The sequence below is a fragment of the Aythya marila genome, assembly GCF_965140915.1.
Source record: "Aythya marila genome assembly, chromosome: 2".
Taxonomy (NCBI): Eukaryota; Metazoa; Chordata; class Aves; order Anseriformes; family Anatidae; genus Aythya; species Aythya marila.
Window position 1 is genome coordinate 26,793,763 of NC_139043.1, and position 16,244 is coordinate 26,810,006.

The 16,244-nt window shown below is 58.5% G+C and overlaps 2 protein-coding genes across 2 annotated transcripts; one reads left to right on the plus strand and one right to left on the minus strand.

Annotated features, from left to right (window-relative positions):
• Positions 1-425: 425 nt before the first annotated feature.
• On the plus strand, positions 426-3,906 carry DLX6 (distal-less homeobox 6; the record flags this gene model as incomplete). The annotated part of the gene is made up of 3 exons (XM_082755059.1): positions 426-783; positions 1,628-1,821; positions 3,655-3,906. 3 exons carry the CDS (start codon positions 426-428, stop codon positions 3,904-3,906), a joined length of 804 nt encoding a protein of 267 aa, XP_082611185.1.
• A 7,555-nt stretch (positions 3,907-11,461) lies between these two features.
• DLX5 (distal-less homeobox 5) lies at positions 11,462-14,840 on the minus strand. The gene is made up of 3 exons (XM_082752307.1): positions 13,835-14,840; positions 12,379-12,563; positions 11,462-12,169 (listed from the first exon to the last, which is right to left on the minus strand). The coding sequence occupies exons 1-3, from the start codon at positions 14,187-14,189 to the stop codon at positions 11,837-11,839; spliced, it is 873 nt and encodes a 290-aa protein (XP_082608433.1). The 5' UTR covers positions 14,190-14,840; the 3' UTR covers positions 11,462-11,836.
• Positions 14,841-16,244: the final 1,404 nt, after the last annotated feature.

The following is a 16,244-nucleotide window of genomic DNA, read 5'->3' on the forward strand; positions in this document are numbered from 1 at the left end:
TGGGGAGGCGCTGCCCTCCGGAGCCGAACCATTCGACTTGTGGCGTCCCTGCCCTGCGCGCCCAGGCGCGCCGGAGCCCAACTTTGGCAGAAGCCACCTTAAAAACCTCCGCCCGGGACTCCGCCAGCCCCCAAAAACACCCGTCGGGGGGAATGAGGAGCGGGGAGGAAAGGCGCCGGGAGTAGCCCTCCCTCCCCCCCCTCCCCGCTCGGCACACACCGCCCTCCCTCCCCTCTCCTCTCCTCTCTCTCCTCTCCTCCCCTCCCTCCCTCCCTCCCTCCCTCGGTTAACAAGGCCCCTCGCACCACGGCGCCTTAAAAAAATAAATCCCCGCCGCCTCCAGCCGTGCCGCGGTGGTGGCCGGGCAGGGCGGCCGCGGGCGGGGGGCGAGCCGGAGAGCGCCGCTCTCTGCCTCCCCGGCGTCGATGATGACCATGACCACGATGGCTGACGGGCTGGACGCGCAGGACTCCTCCAAGTCCGCCTTCATGGAGTTCGGGCAGCAGCAGCCGCCGCCGCAGCCGCCGCCGCCGCCCCACTCCCAGCAGAGCTCGCCGGCCATGGCCGGCGCCCACTACCCGCTGCACTGCCTGCACTCCGCCGCCGGCTCGCACCCGCACCACCAGCACCACCACCACAGCTCGCCCTACTCCGGCACCGCCGGCTCCTACAACCACCGCTCGCTGGCCGCCTACCCCTACGTGAGCCACTCGCAGCACAGCCCTTACCTCCAGTCCTACCACAACAGCAGCGCGGCCGGCCAGACGCGGGCGGACGATGCAGGTGAGCGGGGGGGGCCCGGCTCTCCCGGAGAATCCCCCCCCTGGCGGATCCCCTCCTAACCCCCCCGACCCCCGGGGCGCTCGCAGCAGGACGCGCGGAGCCCCCCGGGGCGTCCCCCTGCCCCCCGACGGCCGCGGTGCCCCCGGTGCGGGGCGGCGGAGCCCACCCGGTCCCCGTCGGGCGCCGGGCTCCGCTCGGCGAGGCTCGGCTGCGGCCGGCTGGAGGCAAAATTCCTGCTAACACCTGAGGAGTGAAAGTTTCCGGGCGAGTGGGTCGCATTCCGCTTTGCTTTGGGGCCGCCTGATTTATGGTGTTCTCTTTTTTTTTTCTTTCTTTTTTTTTTTTTTTTTTTTTCCTTTAAAATAATCCGGGAGCCGATCGTTTGTATGTATTCACCCGAAGGGGCAAGGCAGGGGGGCAGGGGGGGGAAGCATTGTTGGCAGTCTCGGGCTGCTGCTTCCCCGACCACCAAACTGGCGACTCGAAGTCGATGAGCCGGGGGAAAACCTGGATGGCCGGGGAAGCAGCAATCCCCCCGCCAAGCCGGCGCGGCGCTCCGTTGCTTATTTTCCTTACTATTTTTTTCTGATTATTCCTCTTATTTTTTCCCCTGGGAAGGGCGGCGTGCCCACCCTGCAAGGGGACCCCCGCGAGGAGCCGTGCTGATCCCGCAGCAGCCGCAGCGATGCTGCCGAAGCGGCTCCGAGGCAGGCTGCGGGGCTGCTAGGAGCCGTCCCGACCGAAAAAAAAAAAAAAAAAAAAAAAAAAAAACACGATTTTATAGCTAAAGGAGGGTCGTGCGGCTTTCCCGGCCGAGATTTCAACTGCGCTGTTTTGCTTGCAGATCAGCAAAAAACAACGGTGATCGAAAACGGTGAAATCAGATTCAATGGAAAAGGGAAAAAGATTCGGAAGCCTCGAACCATTTACTCTAGTCTACAACTTCAGGCTTTAAATCATCGCTTTCAGCAGACTCAGTACCTGGCACTTCCAGAGCGAGCTGAACTGGCAGCTTCATTAGGACTTACCCAGACACAGGTAATTACTGGGAATCCCAAATCACTGAAATCCGGCTCGAGCAATAAAGGCCAAGCACGGTGCGCTGGTCCCTAGGCGTTTTGGCCTCTGTACAGGAACGGTAGCAAAGGTAACGCACACGGCCCCGTATCTATCGCGATAGGACTTATTTAATGCACGACAGAGAAAACGGTCTTCTGCTGAAGTAACTGAACGTGCCCTTCCTTCCCTCAGCCGCCTGCTGAGCAAACGCTCCCCTTTTGATGTCACAAATAAAATTCTTAAATTGCCTATATTTTTTCGGATGAGACTAATTCCAGCACCGACGTGCAATTGCCCAGCTGTGGAAAGGAGAACAAAACAAAGGCGAGGAAGCCTTGGGCCTGATGTAGAGCTAAAAGAAAAGGAAAGCTGCATCGTAGCAACCTAGAGGTAGAGAGAAAGCAGGAACACGTTAGGAAATACCTGTAAAATCAATAGTTAATTCATCCTGGATGACTAACGCAAATGCAGTGGTTACCCTTGGGCAAAATGTACAGAAGGTGATAATAGATCTGAAGATCAAAGCAGCCGTGTACGAAATTATAGCAGGTTAAGCCATAGTTAAGTGTGGTTGGAGTAGCTGTGCCATTCTGCTAATTTAAGCCTGAAAGACACATGAGGCATTACAGACTTCCCGAGCTGGGGTTTGCGGAGGAGCGCACGGATAGATGGGATCAATTCGGGCAAAATGTAATCATGTGAATGTATGAGCTTAACAAATAACTTCGCTGTTTTATCATTGTCAGTGATAACAGCCGCTTCCAGCCAGCGATTTTTAAATGCTCGGCAAACATTAATCACGGAAATAGAGCTGATGGTCATACAAATGGGATTTTGGTCTATTTAGCAGGCACTCCTCTCCCTCTCTCTCCCTCTCCCTCTCATGTAGATTTACGGGCCCGATCCTGAATATGCAGACAGGCAGGCACCCCTGCCTATGCCCTACCATTACATCTGCAAAGTTTGCAAGGTCGAGAGACAACACATTCGGGAGTTGTCTTTGTTTGTTTGATTTCGGGACGTGTATTTATATATCTATACGTATGGCTCACATCTATAGCATCCCTAGCATAATAATCCTGACCTGCCACAGCGGGCCCGATCCTGGCACGCCTCTGTGAGGGCTGACTCCTTCCTCGGCACTTTTGCTGGGGTGGGAGCAGGATGGGACCCAGAGCAACCCTGATAGCCGATGGCTCTCTGAGAAAAGAGAATTTTCTTTCCCTTAAAACCGACTTTTAAAATAAAGCTGCAGTCCCGGCTCTGTTGTGCCTCCTCCCCTGTCACCTAAGCGAGGACGGTTTGGCCGTGCATGCTTTCGGATGCGCGGTTTCCGCGTCCAGATGCCCTTTGTCTCTTGGCTCCCCTCTCCTGGCACAAACCCGCACGAGTGCCTGTGGTTGACAACAGCGTGCCCAAACGAGCGAGTGACCCCCCCAAAACCCTGACCGGGGCACCCACGGGAAGGCATTAACACACGCGGGCACATGTAAAGCAGGAGGGCTCAGAGCACGGCCCCTACTCCAGCCTGATCAATCTGGCCTGCCCAGGCAAAATCACGCTCCGGCTTAAAACCTGCGTCCACCTCGCTTTCCAGCTCCGCTCTTCCTCTGCTGTTCTCTCCGGTCACATCCAGAGCCCAAGAGCAGCAGTAGCTCACCCTCCTCTCCCACTGCCCACCCCCAGCCTGACACCCGGATGGCGTGGACTCTCCAGACCCTCTCTCGGAGCAAAAACCACAGCCCCCGGGATCTTCCCTGCCGGGCCCTGGGTGCTCACGGCAGCCTAATATTTGCTGCGTTTTGCTTACAGGTGAAGATCTGGTTTCAGAACAAACGCTCCAAATTTAAGAAGCTGCTGAAGCAGGGCAGCAACCCCCACGAGAGCGACCCTCTGCCCGGCTCCGCTGCCCTGTCCCCTCGCTCGCCAGCCCTGCCTCCAGTCTGGGACGTTTCAGCTTCTGCCAAGGGAGTCAATATGCCTCCCAACAGCTACATGCCTGGCTATTCTCACTGGTATTCTTCTCCACATCAAGACACAATGCAGAGACCACAAATGATGTGAATTGTCCAAGAGAAATAATCTCCCAAGAACGCCTCGTCTCGACATGGCAAAAAGTTCCCCTGCTTTGCCAAGCCGTGCCAGCTAGCAGGCTCTGTGTGAACTTGTAGATGCGGCAAAGAGACAGAGTGGCTTTATTTTCTTTTTTTTTTTTTTTCCTTTTTTTTTTTTTTTTTAAAGTAACCTCAGCGATTGATCTCGACCAGAAAGACACAATTTTCATCCTGGCGCACAGAAGACACTTCTCTTTAGGATATTTTCATTTGGACTCCAAGGCACCAGCCTCTTTCTCTGTGGAGTATACGTCAAAACAAACTTTTTACTGACTTTGCCCACAAGAAGAACCTGAATCTACAGCGGCAGCCGTTTTTACTTGTTTAATGAGCTAAAGACATTACACGATGAAAGAGAGACTAGTCAAAGCTCCTTCATTTTTATTCACCAAATGTGGACTGGGGAAAAAGATGAAAAGAGAGAAGAAGGGATAAAAAAGAAAAAAAAAAAAAAAAAAAAGCGAAGAGGGGAAAAGAAGGAGAACTGCTTGACGATGAAAATAACGCTGCAAGCCCCGAACATTGCCACGCAGCGAAACCTGCATGCTTTCCCGCAGCGGAGCGGGCTGCGGCTTGGAGGCGAGCACCGGCTCCGCCGCCCAGAGCCCCTCGCACACGCGTGGGGCCACGGGGCCACGGGTGACACGGGCAGGAGGTGACACGGCCCCCCAGGTCCCCGGTCCCCAGCCCCGGGCAGCGGCAGGACAGACGGAGCCAGGGGCGGCTCAGCGCCGGCGTCCCCCCCCGCTCGTGAAGCCAGAGGGACCTTTCTCCCGAGCAACCTTTTTCTGTATATATTGTTGAATTTTAGTTGTACATATACTTTGTATGGTTTTGTCTTCTTTCATATATAGAGAGTAAAAGCCACAAAACGCCCGCCCGCCTCGCGTGTCTCTGCCGCGGCCCCGCGCAGCGCGGCAGCGCCCCGACCCCAATCCCAAACCGATCCTGACCCCAATCCCAAACCAATCGTGACCCCAATCCCAATCCCGACCCCAAAGCCGGTCCCGGTGCAGGCAGGGACCAGCCCAGCCCGCAGAAACCCCCGGCCGGTGCTGCGATCGCGCCGCTCCCTCCCGCTGCGCTTCCCCCCCGAGGACAGCTCTGCCTCGGAAGGTCGGAGAAGCAAAATTATTAGGAAAGGAGGCGCCCTCCTTTGTGTTTTTTTTTTTTTTTTCCTTTTCCTTTTTTTTTTTTTTTTTTTTTTTTCTTTTCGACAGCAGACAATGAAAGCCGAGGAATGCTTTGCAAAGCCTCGAAAGGTGCCTAGGCACACGCCACGCTGGCCAGCGAGCTCCAGCCCTCCTGGCTGGTGGCAAGCACGGCGACCACCGCAAATGCAAAGCCCTTTCCTCATCCGAGCTGGGTGCCCCATACTGCGAGAATTAATGGCTAGAGACCTGGGCATCCTGCAAATTATGAACCTTGAAACCACTGAGCCATTTATCAGAAGTCAATAGAGATCCTCAGAGTGCTCCGTATAATGACAGCTACACACAGTCGTGCAAAAGGACAGTCACTATAATTAGACACAAAGCAAAGACTACTTACCAATATACCAGTTTTTTGGGGGGTGTTTTTTTGTTTTTTTTTGAGCAACTTCCACGCTCAGTCAGTCTTCAGAGTGGTTTAAAACCGATCAGTCTTGTCATTTTCTACCATTCGTATTGTTACATTAGGAAAAATGTTTTCTTTTCTTTTTTTCCCCTTCCCACTGTGAAACTTTGGGTTCAGAGCTCCCCAGGATCAATTCTGAACAAAGCCTCCAGCTGCAGTGCCATCCAATTTGAAGCAGACATTGGGGACAATTTAAGGTTTTTATCCACAAGAAGGTTTTTTTCCATTCTCTTAAATGCAGCCATAATTAGAGTAATTTTTCATGTAGCCCGCTGATTACAGCGTTTTTACCGTCAAAGATAATTACCTGTAATTTTCTTCCACTTTTAATACTAAAAAGCCATCTTTATTTAGATTCAGGAACAGGAAAGGCGAAACAAAAGAGGAAAATTATTCTGTTATTCATACACAAATTGCAGAGACGTAGGGCCTAAAATTGAAAATTAACCAAAATTATAATGCTGAAAAGAATGGAAGAGGCTTCAGAAGTACAGCTGCTAGTGGGGCTCACTGAATTATTCAAATGACACTGGAGAGAAAGCTACCATACATTTAAACCAACAGCATCCTGCGCGGGGATGTGCGGGCGGGTGCGAGCGCCCTGCTCGCTCCGCATCAGCCCCGTTTACACGCGCACGCGGGCGCTGCCTTCGCGCCGGTTCCCCGGGCTCCCGCAGAACGGGGCTGGGGCTCGGGGGAGCCCCGGGGGCCGGTACCCGGGCCGAGCCGGGCCGAGCCGAGCCGAGCCGAGCCTGTTTGGCCCCCCGGCCCCCCCCCACCCCCCCACCCGCTCCGCTTTAACCCTTTCGGCACCGAGCAGGGGCTGGGGGAGGCCGAGGAGGGGCTCGCTGCTCCCCGTGGGCTGCCGCGGGGCAGCCCCCGGGTGCGTGGCGCCCACCCCACGCGCGATTCGGAGGGCAGGCTCAGGCGCTGCCCCGACAGCGAGCGAGCGAGCGAGCAGCTAATAAAGCAGCCCAATTAGCGTAGCGCAGTGGGAGAAGGTGACACGGGCGCCGGCGGGATGGGGAGCGAATGACAGCGGAGGCAGAGCCATCTCCCCCCCTCGCCCAGGGAGACTCTCATGAAACAGCGGCATCTATGGATGGAGCGGCGGCAGCTCCCCGCGCCTGCCTGCCAGCCGTGCCCAGCCGTGCCGAGCCGTGCCGAGCCGTGCCGGGGGCGCGGAGCACCGCAGGGCTGGGCGAGGCCGCCTCCCTGCCGCCGCTGCCCCCGCGGCACGGCTCGGCACGGCTCGGCACGGCTCGGCACGGCTCGGCACGGCTCGGTGCGCTGTCCCCGCCCCGCTGCGGGGCCAGCGCGTTTTTTCCGCCGGGCGCGGAGCCCCCGCGCAGCCCCTGCGGGAGCCCGGCCCGGCCCGGGGCCGCCCCCGCCGCCCCCCCGAGCCCCCCGCCGCCGCCCGAGGGGAGCGGAGCCGCGGAGCCGCCCGGCCCCGGCGGGGGAAAGGAGCAGGGAGGCAGCGACGCAAGAGAAAAAGCCGGAGCGTGCCTCGAAGGGAGGCGAGAAGCAGCCGCCAAGCAGCCCCAACCCGAGCCGAACCCCCAAACTTACCCCCTGCGCCAATCGGTTAGGCAAGGATCGGGGTCTAGGAACCTATACCGACCAGAAGCGGTGTAGGATATTTTTCTGAGTCTCAGGGCAGAAGCTCTTTCTCTATATTCTTGGTTGAGTGAGCACATCCAGGTGTGAAATTGTTTGCACACCCCAGCACCTCTTATATTGCCAGCAAAATTAGCTGTTATTACTGTCACTGTTTAGTGATGGTTAGCTTGATAAAAAAAAACTGCTGTAATCAAGACCTGGCGCATCTTTGCAAATTACAGATAATTGTAAACGTCCAGATTATGATAATAGCATCCTAATCCAGCCTGCAATATAATTATTACAGAGTGTTACATCTGAAACTGTCCAGTAGGGCTAATTCAGCCATTATTTAGACCCTATTTTTGCACTGCAAATGGGTTGCTGAGTTGAAAATGTACGATTGTAATTTCACGGGGCACTCAATGAGTAATGGTATAGGGAGAGAAAAATACAAAAGTGAAATGCGAACAGTAGCGATCAAATCAAACTCCGAAGGACAAAAGGCTGTTTGATTCATAGGGAACGAGAAGAGCGGGAATTAAGAAAAGAGCAAATCAGTGGTCTGCGGCGTTACGTGCCCAAACCTCGAGGAGTGCGAGGCTGCTGGCAGCCGGGGACTGATGCTCCGGGCTCCTGCCGGGACCATCCCGCCTGGCAGCGCGGATCTTCCCGGCCCAAGGCTCCCCGAAGGCTCCCCCAGCCCCAAACGCGGCCTCGCTCCTGCCCTGGACCCCCTCCCAGGTGCCCCAAGGCTCGGAACAGGCCCCGGGGGGAGCCCCAGGGCTGCTGCCGGGCGCGGGGGGCCGGTGCCGGGCACCCTCCGCGGAGAGGCGCGGAGCCTCTGCGCGCCCGCTGGCCCGGTCGTCAGGGGTCCTTAAGGAAATTAGCGCAGCCCCGGCTTAATTGGAATTAATTAGCCAAAAGAGCCTGGCTAACAGGACTACCTGCGGCTAGCGAGGTTAACTCCTTGGGCTGGTTCCCTCCTGATTAGCTTCCCTTAACCCCGGGCGCGGAGCGCGCAGACCCGCTCGGCGGGTGCATGCGAGGGGCTGCGCGCTGCTGCCCGAGGAGGGGGCGCAAGGGGGGACCGACCCCGGCCCCCTCTCCTCTCCCCGGGCAGCAGCAGCCCCTGGCAATCGATAAAAACGGTGCCGAGAAAGGGAAAGGGAAGCTCGGTGGGGAGCGCGAGGAGAAAGCCCTATGAAGGCGCGGCACGGTGCGCACGGAGGGGCTCCTGCAAAAGGCTCCCGGGGCGCAGGGAGGGCAGGGCACGGAGTCAGGGCAGGATCCGGCCCGGCGAGGCTCGCTGCTGCTGCTGCTCAGAGCCCGGGCTGAGGTTTAGGCAACCTCTCCGGGACTGCCGGCGGGAGGAGAGCGAGGAGCCACCGCCAGGCTCCTCCTTGCCAAGTGCTGAATCAGGCGCAGCTACTGGCCGGGACCGGCTCCCCGGGCCCTCACCTGGAGGGGAATAGGGAGGCCGAGGGGGCTCGGGAGTTTTTCCTGCGGCCTTAAAGGTCGAGTGCGTGGGGGATGTACACGCAGCCACCCGTGGCGTGGGCGTCGGGGTTTATCGGGTCGGTGTTTCTGGCAGATAAAACCATCGCTCAGCCTCCTAACTCGCGTGTAAATAGACGCACCGCAGAACAAAGAGCAGAAACATTTAATTGATGGAAGACAGATTCTCCCTAAAAAAAAAAAAAAAAAAAGGAGAGAGAGACAGAAAAGGAGGCTTAATGTAAACTCCTCAGTTCCTATTTTCACGGCTCTTGTCTGACCTATAAAACAGGTTATTATATTACTGCAGGCGACCGCTGAAACGCCCGAAAGCGAGAAGAGGGGTTTCTCCCCACCCCCCAGCCCGACTTTCCCCCAGCAATAGATCCCCTTTCCGTAATCCACAGCCGAACCACCTAAAAGTCTGTCAGTCGCAAAATTGCGTGGCAGAAAATCCCTAATGGATGCCACATGGGCGATGCTGCGATGCTCCCGCCGGCCGCGCCGTGGAGCGCCCGGAGCCCCGCGCAGGCACCGCGCACCGCGGGGGGAGCCGGAGGGGAGGGAGAGGGCGAAAGAAAAGCCCTAAAAAAAAGCGAGGAGGGCTGCTCGACGCCGTGACAGGTTGGAGGGGGTGGGTTTTTATCCCCGGGGATGGAGGGGGAGGGAAAGGGAACGGCTTCCCGAGGAGGCAGCACTCCCCCGGGTGGAGGCTCCTCCGTGCCGGGGGATGCGGAGATGCCCGGGCAGGGTACGGTGGGGGTCCCCTGGGGTTTATTCCCCTCTGTCCTCGGCTGGGTCAGCTCTGGGTGCGTGTGTTGGGGGGTCTGCCGAGGGTGGGAGAGCTCCAGGGGTGCGGGCAGTGTCAGGAGGCCTCGGGCCGGGGCAGCCGGGGCTGCAGTGTGTGTGTGTGCATGTGTGTGTGTGTGTGCGTGTGTCAGGCCCTGCGGCTCAGCCCTGGAGCCGCTCGGCACCCACAGGAATGTGGCTCCTCTCGGCTCCCCGAGCTGCCCCGGCTCCACATGGAAGTAGCCGCCAGGAAAAGAGAAGGGAGGGGAAGAGAGAGAGGGGGAAAAAAAAAGAAAAGAAAGAAAAAAAAAAAAAAAAAAAAAGCCCCGAGCCAGCAATCCGCCGAGCCCAAACCCAGCGTCAGACAAAGGACAGTTCATCCCATCCCCTTCCCGGGGAGGCCCGGACAAGCCAGGCTCCCTCCGGCCGCCGCCGGAGCCCCGGGGTGCGCCCGGCCGGGGGCAGGAGCCGGGGGGAGCGGGGCTGGCGGGGCCCGGAGCATCCCCGGGGGCTGGCGGCCGGACACCTCGCGTGTGCTCACCGGGTCTGGCTGCCCTCCCCCGGGACGCCGTGCCAGGCTCCTGCCCCTCTATATGAGAAGAAATATGAGGTGGAGAGGGGGCCACGGGGAAACCGAGCCGAGGCTGGAAGGGGGCGAGGGGAGCGGTGCCGGAGCCGGGGCTCCCCGGAGGGGCAAATCCCCAGCTCTGGCCGCATCCCGCTGCCCCGCAGCCCTTCCTGCGCTCCCTGCCCCTGCAGGTTACAAGAGCCCGGCAGCTCTTCAAAGGAAAGGGGCTGGGGGGGGTGGACCGACCTGGGGAAGAGACTTCCACCTCCTGTGTCCGAGCCTTTCCGCGAAGGGAAGGAATCGCAGGGAGGGGGGGAAGCTCTTACTGCAGGTTAAAAAAAAAAATAATAATAAATAAATTAATGCTTGGCTAGAGCGAAATGAAGAGAAGAACAGGAGAAAATGAAAAGGTCGAGCATTATTTTTTTTTTTCTTCTTCTTTTCGGGAGGTGGAAATTATAGCAGCAGAGACAAAGCCGAGCGTTTCGGCACCTCCACGGCCGCGGAAACTCCCCGCAACCTGGCGGGGGAAACGAGCAGGAGCCGCTGCCCGGAGCCGCCGTGGGGCTGCGGGAGAGGCCCCGGCTCCCCCCGGCTCCCCCCGGCTCCCCCCGGCAGGGCTGCCCGCTGCCCGGCACCGTGCCCGGCGGCACCCCCGCACCCTCCCCGGCTTTCAGGGCGAAGCTTTTAGCGAGCAGCCCGGTCTATTGTATTGCAAGGCGTTTAGCAACCCCCAGACCTGTTACAAAACAGCACCCCCGGGCTGCTTGCCTTGGGGGGGAGCGCACCGCACGCAGCACGGCGGCGGGAGCAAGCCCCCCGCAGGTAAGCGCACCGGGAGGGGGGACACACACATTTTCGGGTCCCCTCCAAGCCCTGAGGGCTCTGTCCCCGCCGAGCCCCGGTGGCCGGGAGCAGCTCGGAGCCCGGGCATCCTTCTCCGGGTGTTTTGTGCGTGCGGAGCCGGCCAAGTCCCTCCGCCAAGTCCCTCCTTCAGACGGACCCGCTGCGAGCGCCCCAGTCCGGCTTTTAATGGGAACGGGGGGAGCGGAGCCCTCGGTTTTCTCCTTTTCTCGTATTCAGCGGCTCCCTCGGACGGAGAGGCAATTTGTGTAATTAGCCGGGCTGTGGAGTGCGCGGCTCTCGACGCTAATTGCTCTCGGGGCGGCTGGAGGAGAGAGCCCCGCTTCCAGCTTCGCTTCGGCAGCACCCGCGACCCCATAAAAAACCCCACGGGCTGCGGGGAGCCGCGCCGCAACCCCTCGGTGGCGGGGGCCGCATCCTGCCCAGCCCCCGCGCCCTGCTCAGCACCCGCCGGCCTCGTCCCTCTCCGCAAAAACCCGGCCTTCTTTTTCCCTTTTTCCTCTTTTTTTTTTTTTTTTTGGTGTCCTTTCTCACCGGCAGAAGAAGGGGGGGAATTTGGAAACGCTTCTCGTGGTCGAAATAATTTTATTTTATTCAGAATATACAGTTTAATTCCTCTATCTACAATTATTTACAGGGTTAAAATAACATTGAAAAAAAGTCTCTGGAAAAGTTGAGGTCATAGATTTCAAGGCACCATTGATAGTGTCCACAGCTGAGCCAAAAAATGTCCGTATCGTATAAAAAAGGGTTTCCTTTGAAATGCAATAAGTTACATGCACAAGCTTTACACATTTTAATCTTTTGTTTGTTTGTTTGTTTGTTTCGTTTCCCTTTAAAAATTCCCCATATGCATTCCTTTCGTTATTATTCCTTAACAGTAAAACACAGGAGTCCAAGGAACAAATAATAATAATAATAATTAATAATAATAAAGGGTCAGGCTCTAATAAATTGTCCCAGAGGCCAGCGCTAACGGGTGCTGTAGGGAGCCGTGGGGTTGGAGGTGGGAGTTGATGGCGTTGGCACCGGGGTACCAGGAAGAGGAGCTCTCCAGGTAGCTGGATGCAGGGGACGGGTTGGAGTTTGGAGGGTGAGCGTGTGCGTGGGCATGGTGGCTGAGGGAGCGGGACGAGCCCTGAGGTTCCCAAACCGCAGGCGACTGGGGCGAGTTGCAGGCCATGGGGTCGCTGGAGCTGGGGCTGTGCTCCGGTGGCATCTCCCCGTTCTTCATGATCTTCTTGATCTTGGACCGCTTGTTCTGGAACCAGATTTTCACCTGGGAACGGGGGGGATGGGAGGAGAGAGGAGAGGGAGGAAAGCGACACCGTTACTGCCAGCCCGAGGATGGGAGCGCCGGGGGAGACCCTGCAGCCCCCTGGCCCCTCGACCCTGTCCTTCCCAGCTCCCCATCCCACCGTGCCGAGCCGTGCCAAGCCGTGTCAGACCGTGCTGAGCCGTGCCGAGCCGTGCCGAGCCGTGCCGTACCTGTGTCTGCGTGAGTCCCAGCGAGGCGGCCAGCTCGGCCCGCTCGGGCAGGGCGAGGTACTGAGTCTTCTGGAACCTCCTCTGCAACGCCGCCAGCTGAAAGCTGGAATAAATAGTCCGGGGTTTGCGCACTTTCTTTGGTTTGCCGTTCACCATCCTCACCTCGGGCTCCGCCACCTCCTTCTCTGCACGGGCGCAAGGGCGGGAGGGAGACAGACAGACAGACACACAGACAGACAAGACAGACACGCAGACGTTAAGGCGCGGGGCCCGGACACGACGGCGGCGGGGTCCCGCCCGCGGGCCGAGCCGAGCCGAGCCGGGCCAGGCCGGGCCGGGCAGCGGCGCCGGCCCGACGGGGCCCCCGCGGCTCCCCCCCGGGCTCCTCCCGCCGGGGCTCCGCCGGGGGGGGGCCGCTCCCTGCCCTCCGGGACCGACCCCCCCGGGGCTCCTCCGCCTCCTGCGGCCGCGCCGGGCGCCGGGGCTCCTCCGGGCCGGGCAGCCCCGGGCGGCGGCGGCGCCGAGCGGCCGGGAGCGCGGGGCCTCGCCCCCCACGCGTGGGGTTTGCGCGGATCCGGCCCCCGCAGCCCGGCCCCCGGCGGCGATCGCTTCCCCCGCACCTCCCCGAAGCCGCTCTGGTCCCCAGCCGAGCCCCCCCCCTCCCTCCATGCGCTCGGCTGGGGGCTCGCCGGTTTTATTAATTCCTCCCCCCTCCTTTATCTATTCCCTCCCCATCTCACAAAGCAGCAAAACGCTAAAAACGCGGTAAAAAAAAAGACTAAAAAACTTTAAAAAATCCTCCGGCTCTGCAGCCCTGCCGCCGCGGGGCTCCCCCCTCCCACTCTCCTCCCCCGCCCCTCGGAGCGCAGGGGGAAGGAAAAACTTTCTTTGCCACCGCGAAGCCGAGGCGGAGGCACACAACAAGGCTCGGCTCTTTTCCCCCTCTTCCTGCGGGGGGAAGGAGGAGGGAGGCAGCCGGGTTAGGGGGGGGCGGGCCGGGGCCGCTGCCCGACGGCTGCTTTCCCGGAGCACCACCAGCAGCAGCCCTTCCCGACGGGCTTCGTGCGCTTCGCATCGCGCGGGGTGGGCAGGAAAACTACACCCAGCCTTCCCCCTTTTAAAAAAATAGCATTTACTTTCTTTCTTTCTTTTTTTTTTTTTTTCTTTATTTCTTGTTCTTTCTTTCTTTTTTTTTTTCTCTATCTTTTTATTTCCTTTTTTTTTTTTCTTTCTATTTTACTTCTTTTTTCTTTCTTTCTTTCTTTTTTCATTTTCCTTTCTTTTTTCCCTTTTCCTTTCTTTTTCTTTTTATTTTTTCCCTTTTCTTTCTTTTTCTTTTTTTTTTTTTCCCTTCCCTCTCCTTGCAGCTGCATCCCCACCATCCCCAGGGCAAGGACGGGACGCTCTCCCCCCCCGGTGCTCCCCTCCGGCCGCCCCCCCGGAGCCCAGCTCTCACCTGGCTGGCTGCCGGAGCCCTGGACGCGGTTGTAAGCCCCGCTGTACTGGTGGTAGGGGCTGGCGTAGCTGTAGTCTGCATAGGCTTTGGCAGGATAGTTCCCGGCGGATCCGTTCATGCCGTGGTACTGGTACTGGTAGGGGTTGAGCGCTTTGCCGTAGGAAGCCGAGGTAGGCGAGCAGTAGCCGTGCGGGGCTCCCCCCGTCGGGCTGTAGTAGTCGGAATCCGTCGCCGAGGACTCGGGCAAAGTGGGAGACTCCTGGGACGGGTGGTGCATGGCTGCGGCGCTCTGGAAAGGAGCCTGGAAGTCGCCGGACCTGACGGTGGGGACCCTTCTGTCAAATACTCCTGTCATAGCTCGGAGCCGGCTGCGGGCTGGGGCTGCTGCTGGGGCTGCTCGGGGCTAAGCAGCCATGGCTGGGGGAGGAGGCTGCGGCGCTGTGTCTGTCTCCGGCAGACTGCTGGCTGGGGCGCAGCATAGGCTTGGTTAAATCCTTAATTGCGCTCTTACGCACAGCAGGGTGGATCGGGTTCCATTGGCCAGAGCAATCGGGAGCAGCGACACCCTAACTCGTCCAACTAGTTTAGCACAACAAAGCTTCGGCTTAAAAAAAAAAAAAAAAAAAAAGGAAAAAAAAAAAAAAAAGAAAAAAAAAAAGTCCCATTCAAGCTCTTTTAAAGTGAATACCAACAGCAACATCCGAGGCAGAGCGATGGGGAGGTTTCCGTCCCGTTCCCCCCCCCCCTCCCAGCACCGTGCAGCCTCCGAGGGGGCTCGGCCGGCCCCCGGCGCCCCCAGCCCGCAGCACCGGAGGGGGGGGAGAGTGGAGAAGCCCCCCCGGGCTGTGCTGCCTCGCTCCTCCCGGCCTCGCCGGTGGCTCGGGAGCAACCCGCCGGTCCCCGCTGCGATTTCGGCTCCGGTGGCGGTAATGGTTAGCGTCTAGCCTCAGCCGGCTTGCTCTTCCCCTCCTGGGGGACGTGGTCCGGAGTGTGTGCGTTAAGCGAAATAAACCCTCTAATAAACCCTCTTACCCCCCCCCCCCCCAAATAAATAAATAATAAAAAAAAAAAATCGGATTTTGGTTGCATCATTTCCTGCATCCCCACCGCCCCGGGCCGCCTGCAGGCAGGTCCGGCTCCGGTGGAGCCCAAATCCCCCATCGCACCTCCGCCACCGCCGTCGCAAGAGCTCGTTTGGGGGGTGGCAGCCCCCCAGAGAGGGGGGCAAGGGGGTCGCCCCCCTTTCCCTCGCCCCCCAAGCACCCCAAAACCCGTCCCGAGCAGCCGCAGCCGCCTCCTCCGAGCCCCGGCACCGGGGAGCGGCCGGGACGGCGCGAGCCGCGCTCCGGCTGTGCCCGGCCGCGGTGATTTCTATGGCAAAAAAAAAAAAAAAAAGGTTCGGATTTTACAAGACACTAAGGAAAACAAATAAAAGGCTGTTTTCAGTGACCTGGAGTTGTAGATTTTTTTTTTTTTTTTTTTCTGAAGCTGTTTACCCTCCAGATTTAGCCTGTTTGCTCACCGAAGATCTCGTAGCCAGCTGGGTAACACTTGTAACACAACCGTGCATGTTGTACTTGAACTCATTGTTTGCTTTGGAAATGTCCACAGCTCATATAAAATCACATTAAACAAATCCCTGAGCATTTCATTATATGATTCACTTAGGTCTATGGAAATACCCCCCCCCCCCTTTTCTTTTTTTTTTTTTTTTTTTCTCTAAAGAGAGGAACCGGAGCGGGACACGTTTACAACTGGGGAGGGGGGGAAGCGGGTTTATTAAAGCTCCCGATTTGCATCCAGTCGGAGAGATTTTGAGCAGATGAAGAGGGGGAGAGCGGGGGGAAGCCCATCGGTGCCATAAATTCCAGGGCACTGCTCTCCAACACGCCCGGGCAGGAAGGTGCCGCCTGAGCGCCGGGGAGAGGAGCGGGGCCGGCGGCAGCCGCTGCACCCAGCCCCGGGAAACGGGGGAATAATGAGGAATAAGGGGGAATGAGGGGGAATAATGGGGGATAATGGGGAATAAGGGAGAATGAGGGGAGAAGGGGTGCCCGCCGCGGCAGCTGGTGCTCTGCCTTTATTCAGAAGCAAAGGGAAAAAAAGTTTGGATGTTAAAAAGCAAGCGTGTGAGAGGGGGGAATCCGCCAGGTATACCCACAGCAGCCCCACGCGGATTTATTTTTTCGGAAGGCATCCGCAAGCCGCTGCCGTCCCCGCTCCCGCAACCCCTCGCGCCTTGCGGGACTCCTGCCCCCCGCCTCCGGCGCCCCGCACCCGATTTTCTGGACTTTCCGCCTGCTCTGTTTTTGCTGTTTTTCAGCTTTTTTTCCCCCAGCGGTTTTTATTTAACACATCCGGTGGGGCGAGCGCCTTCGCGGGGCAGGAGCCGGCGCCTGCCTTCCACCCC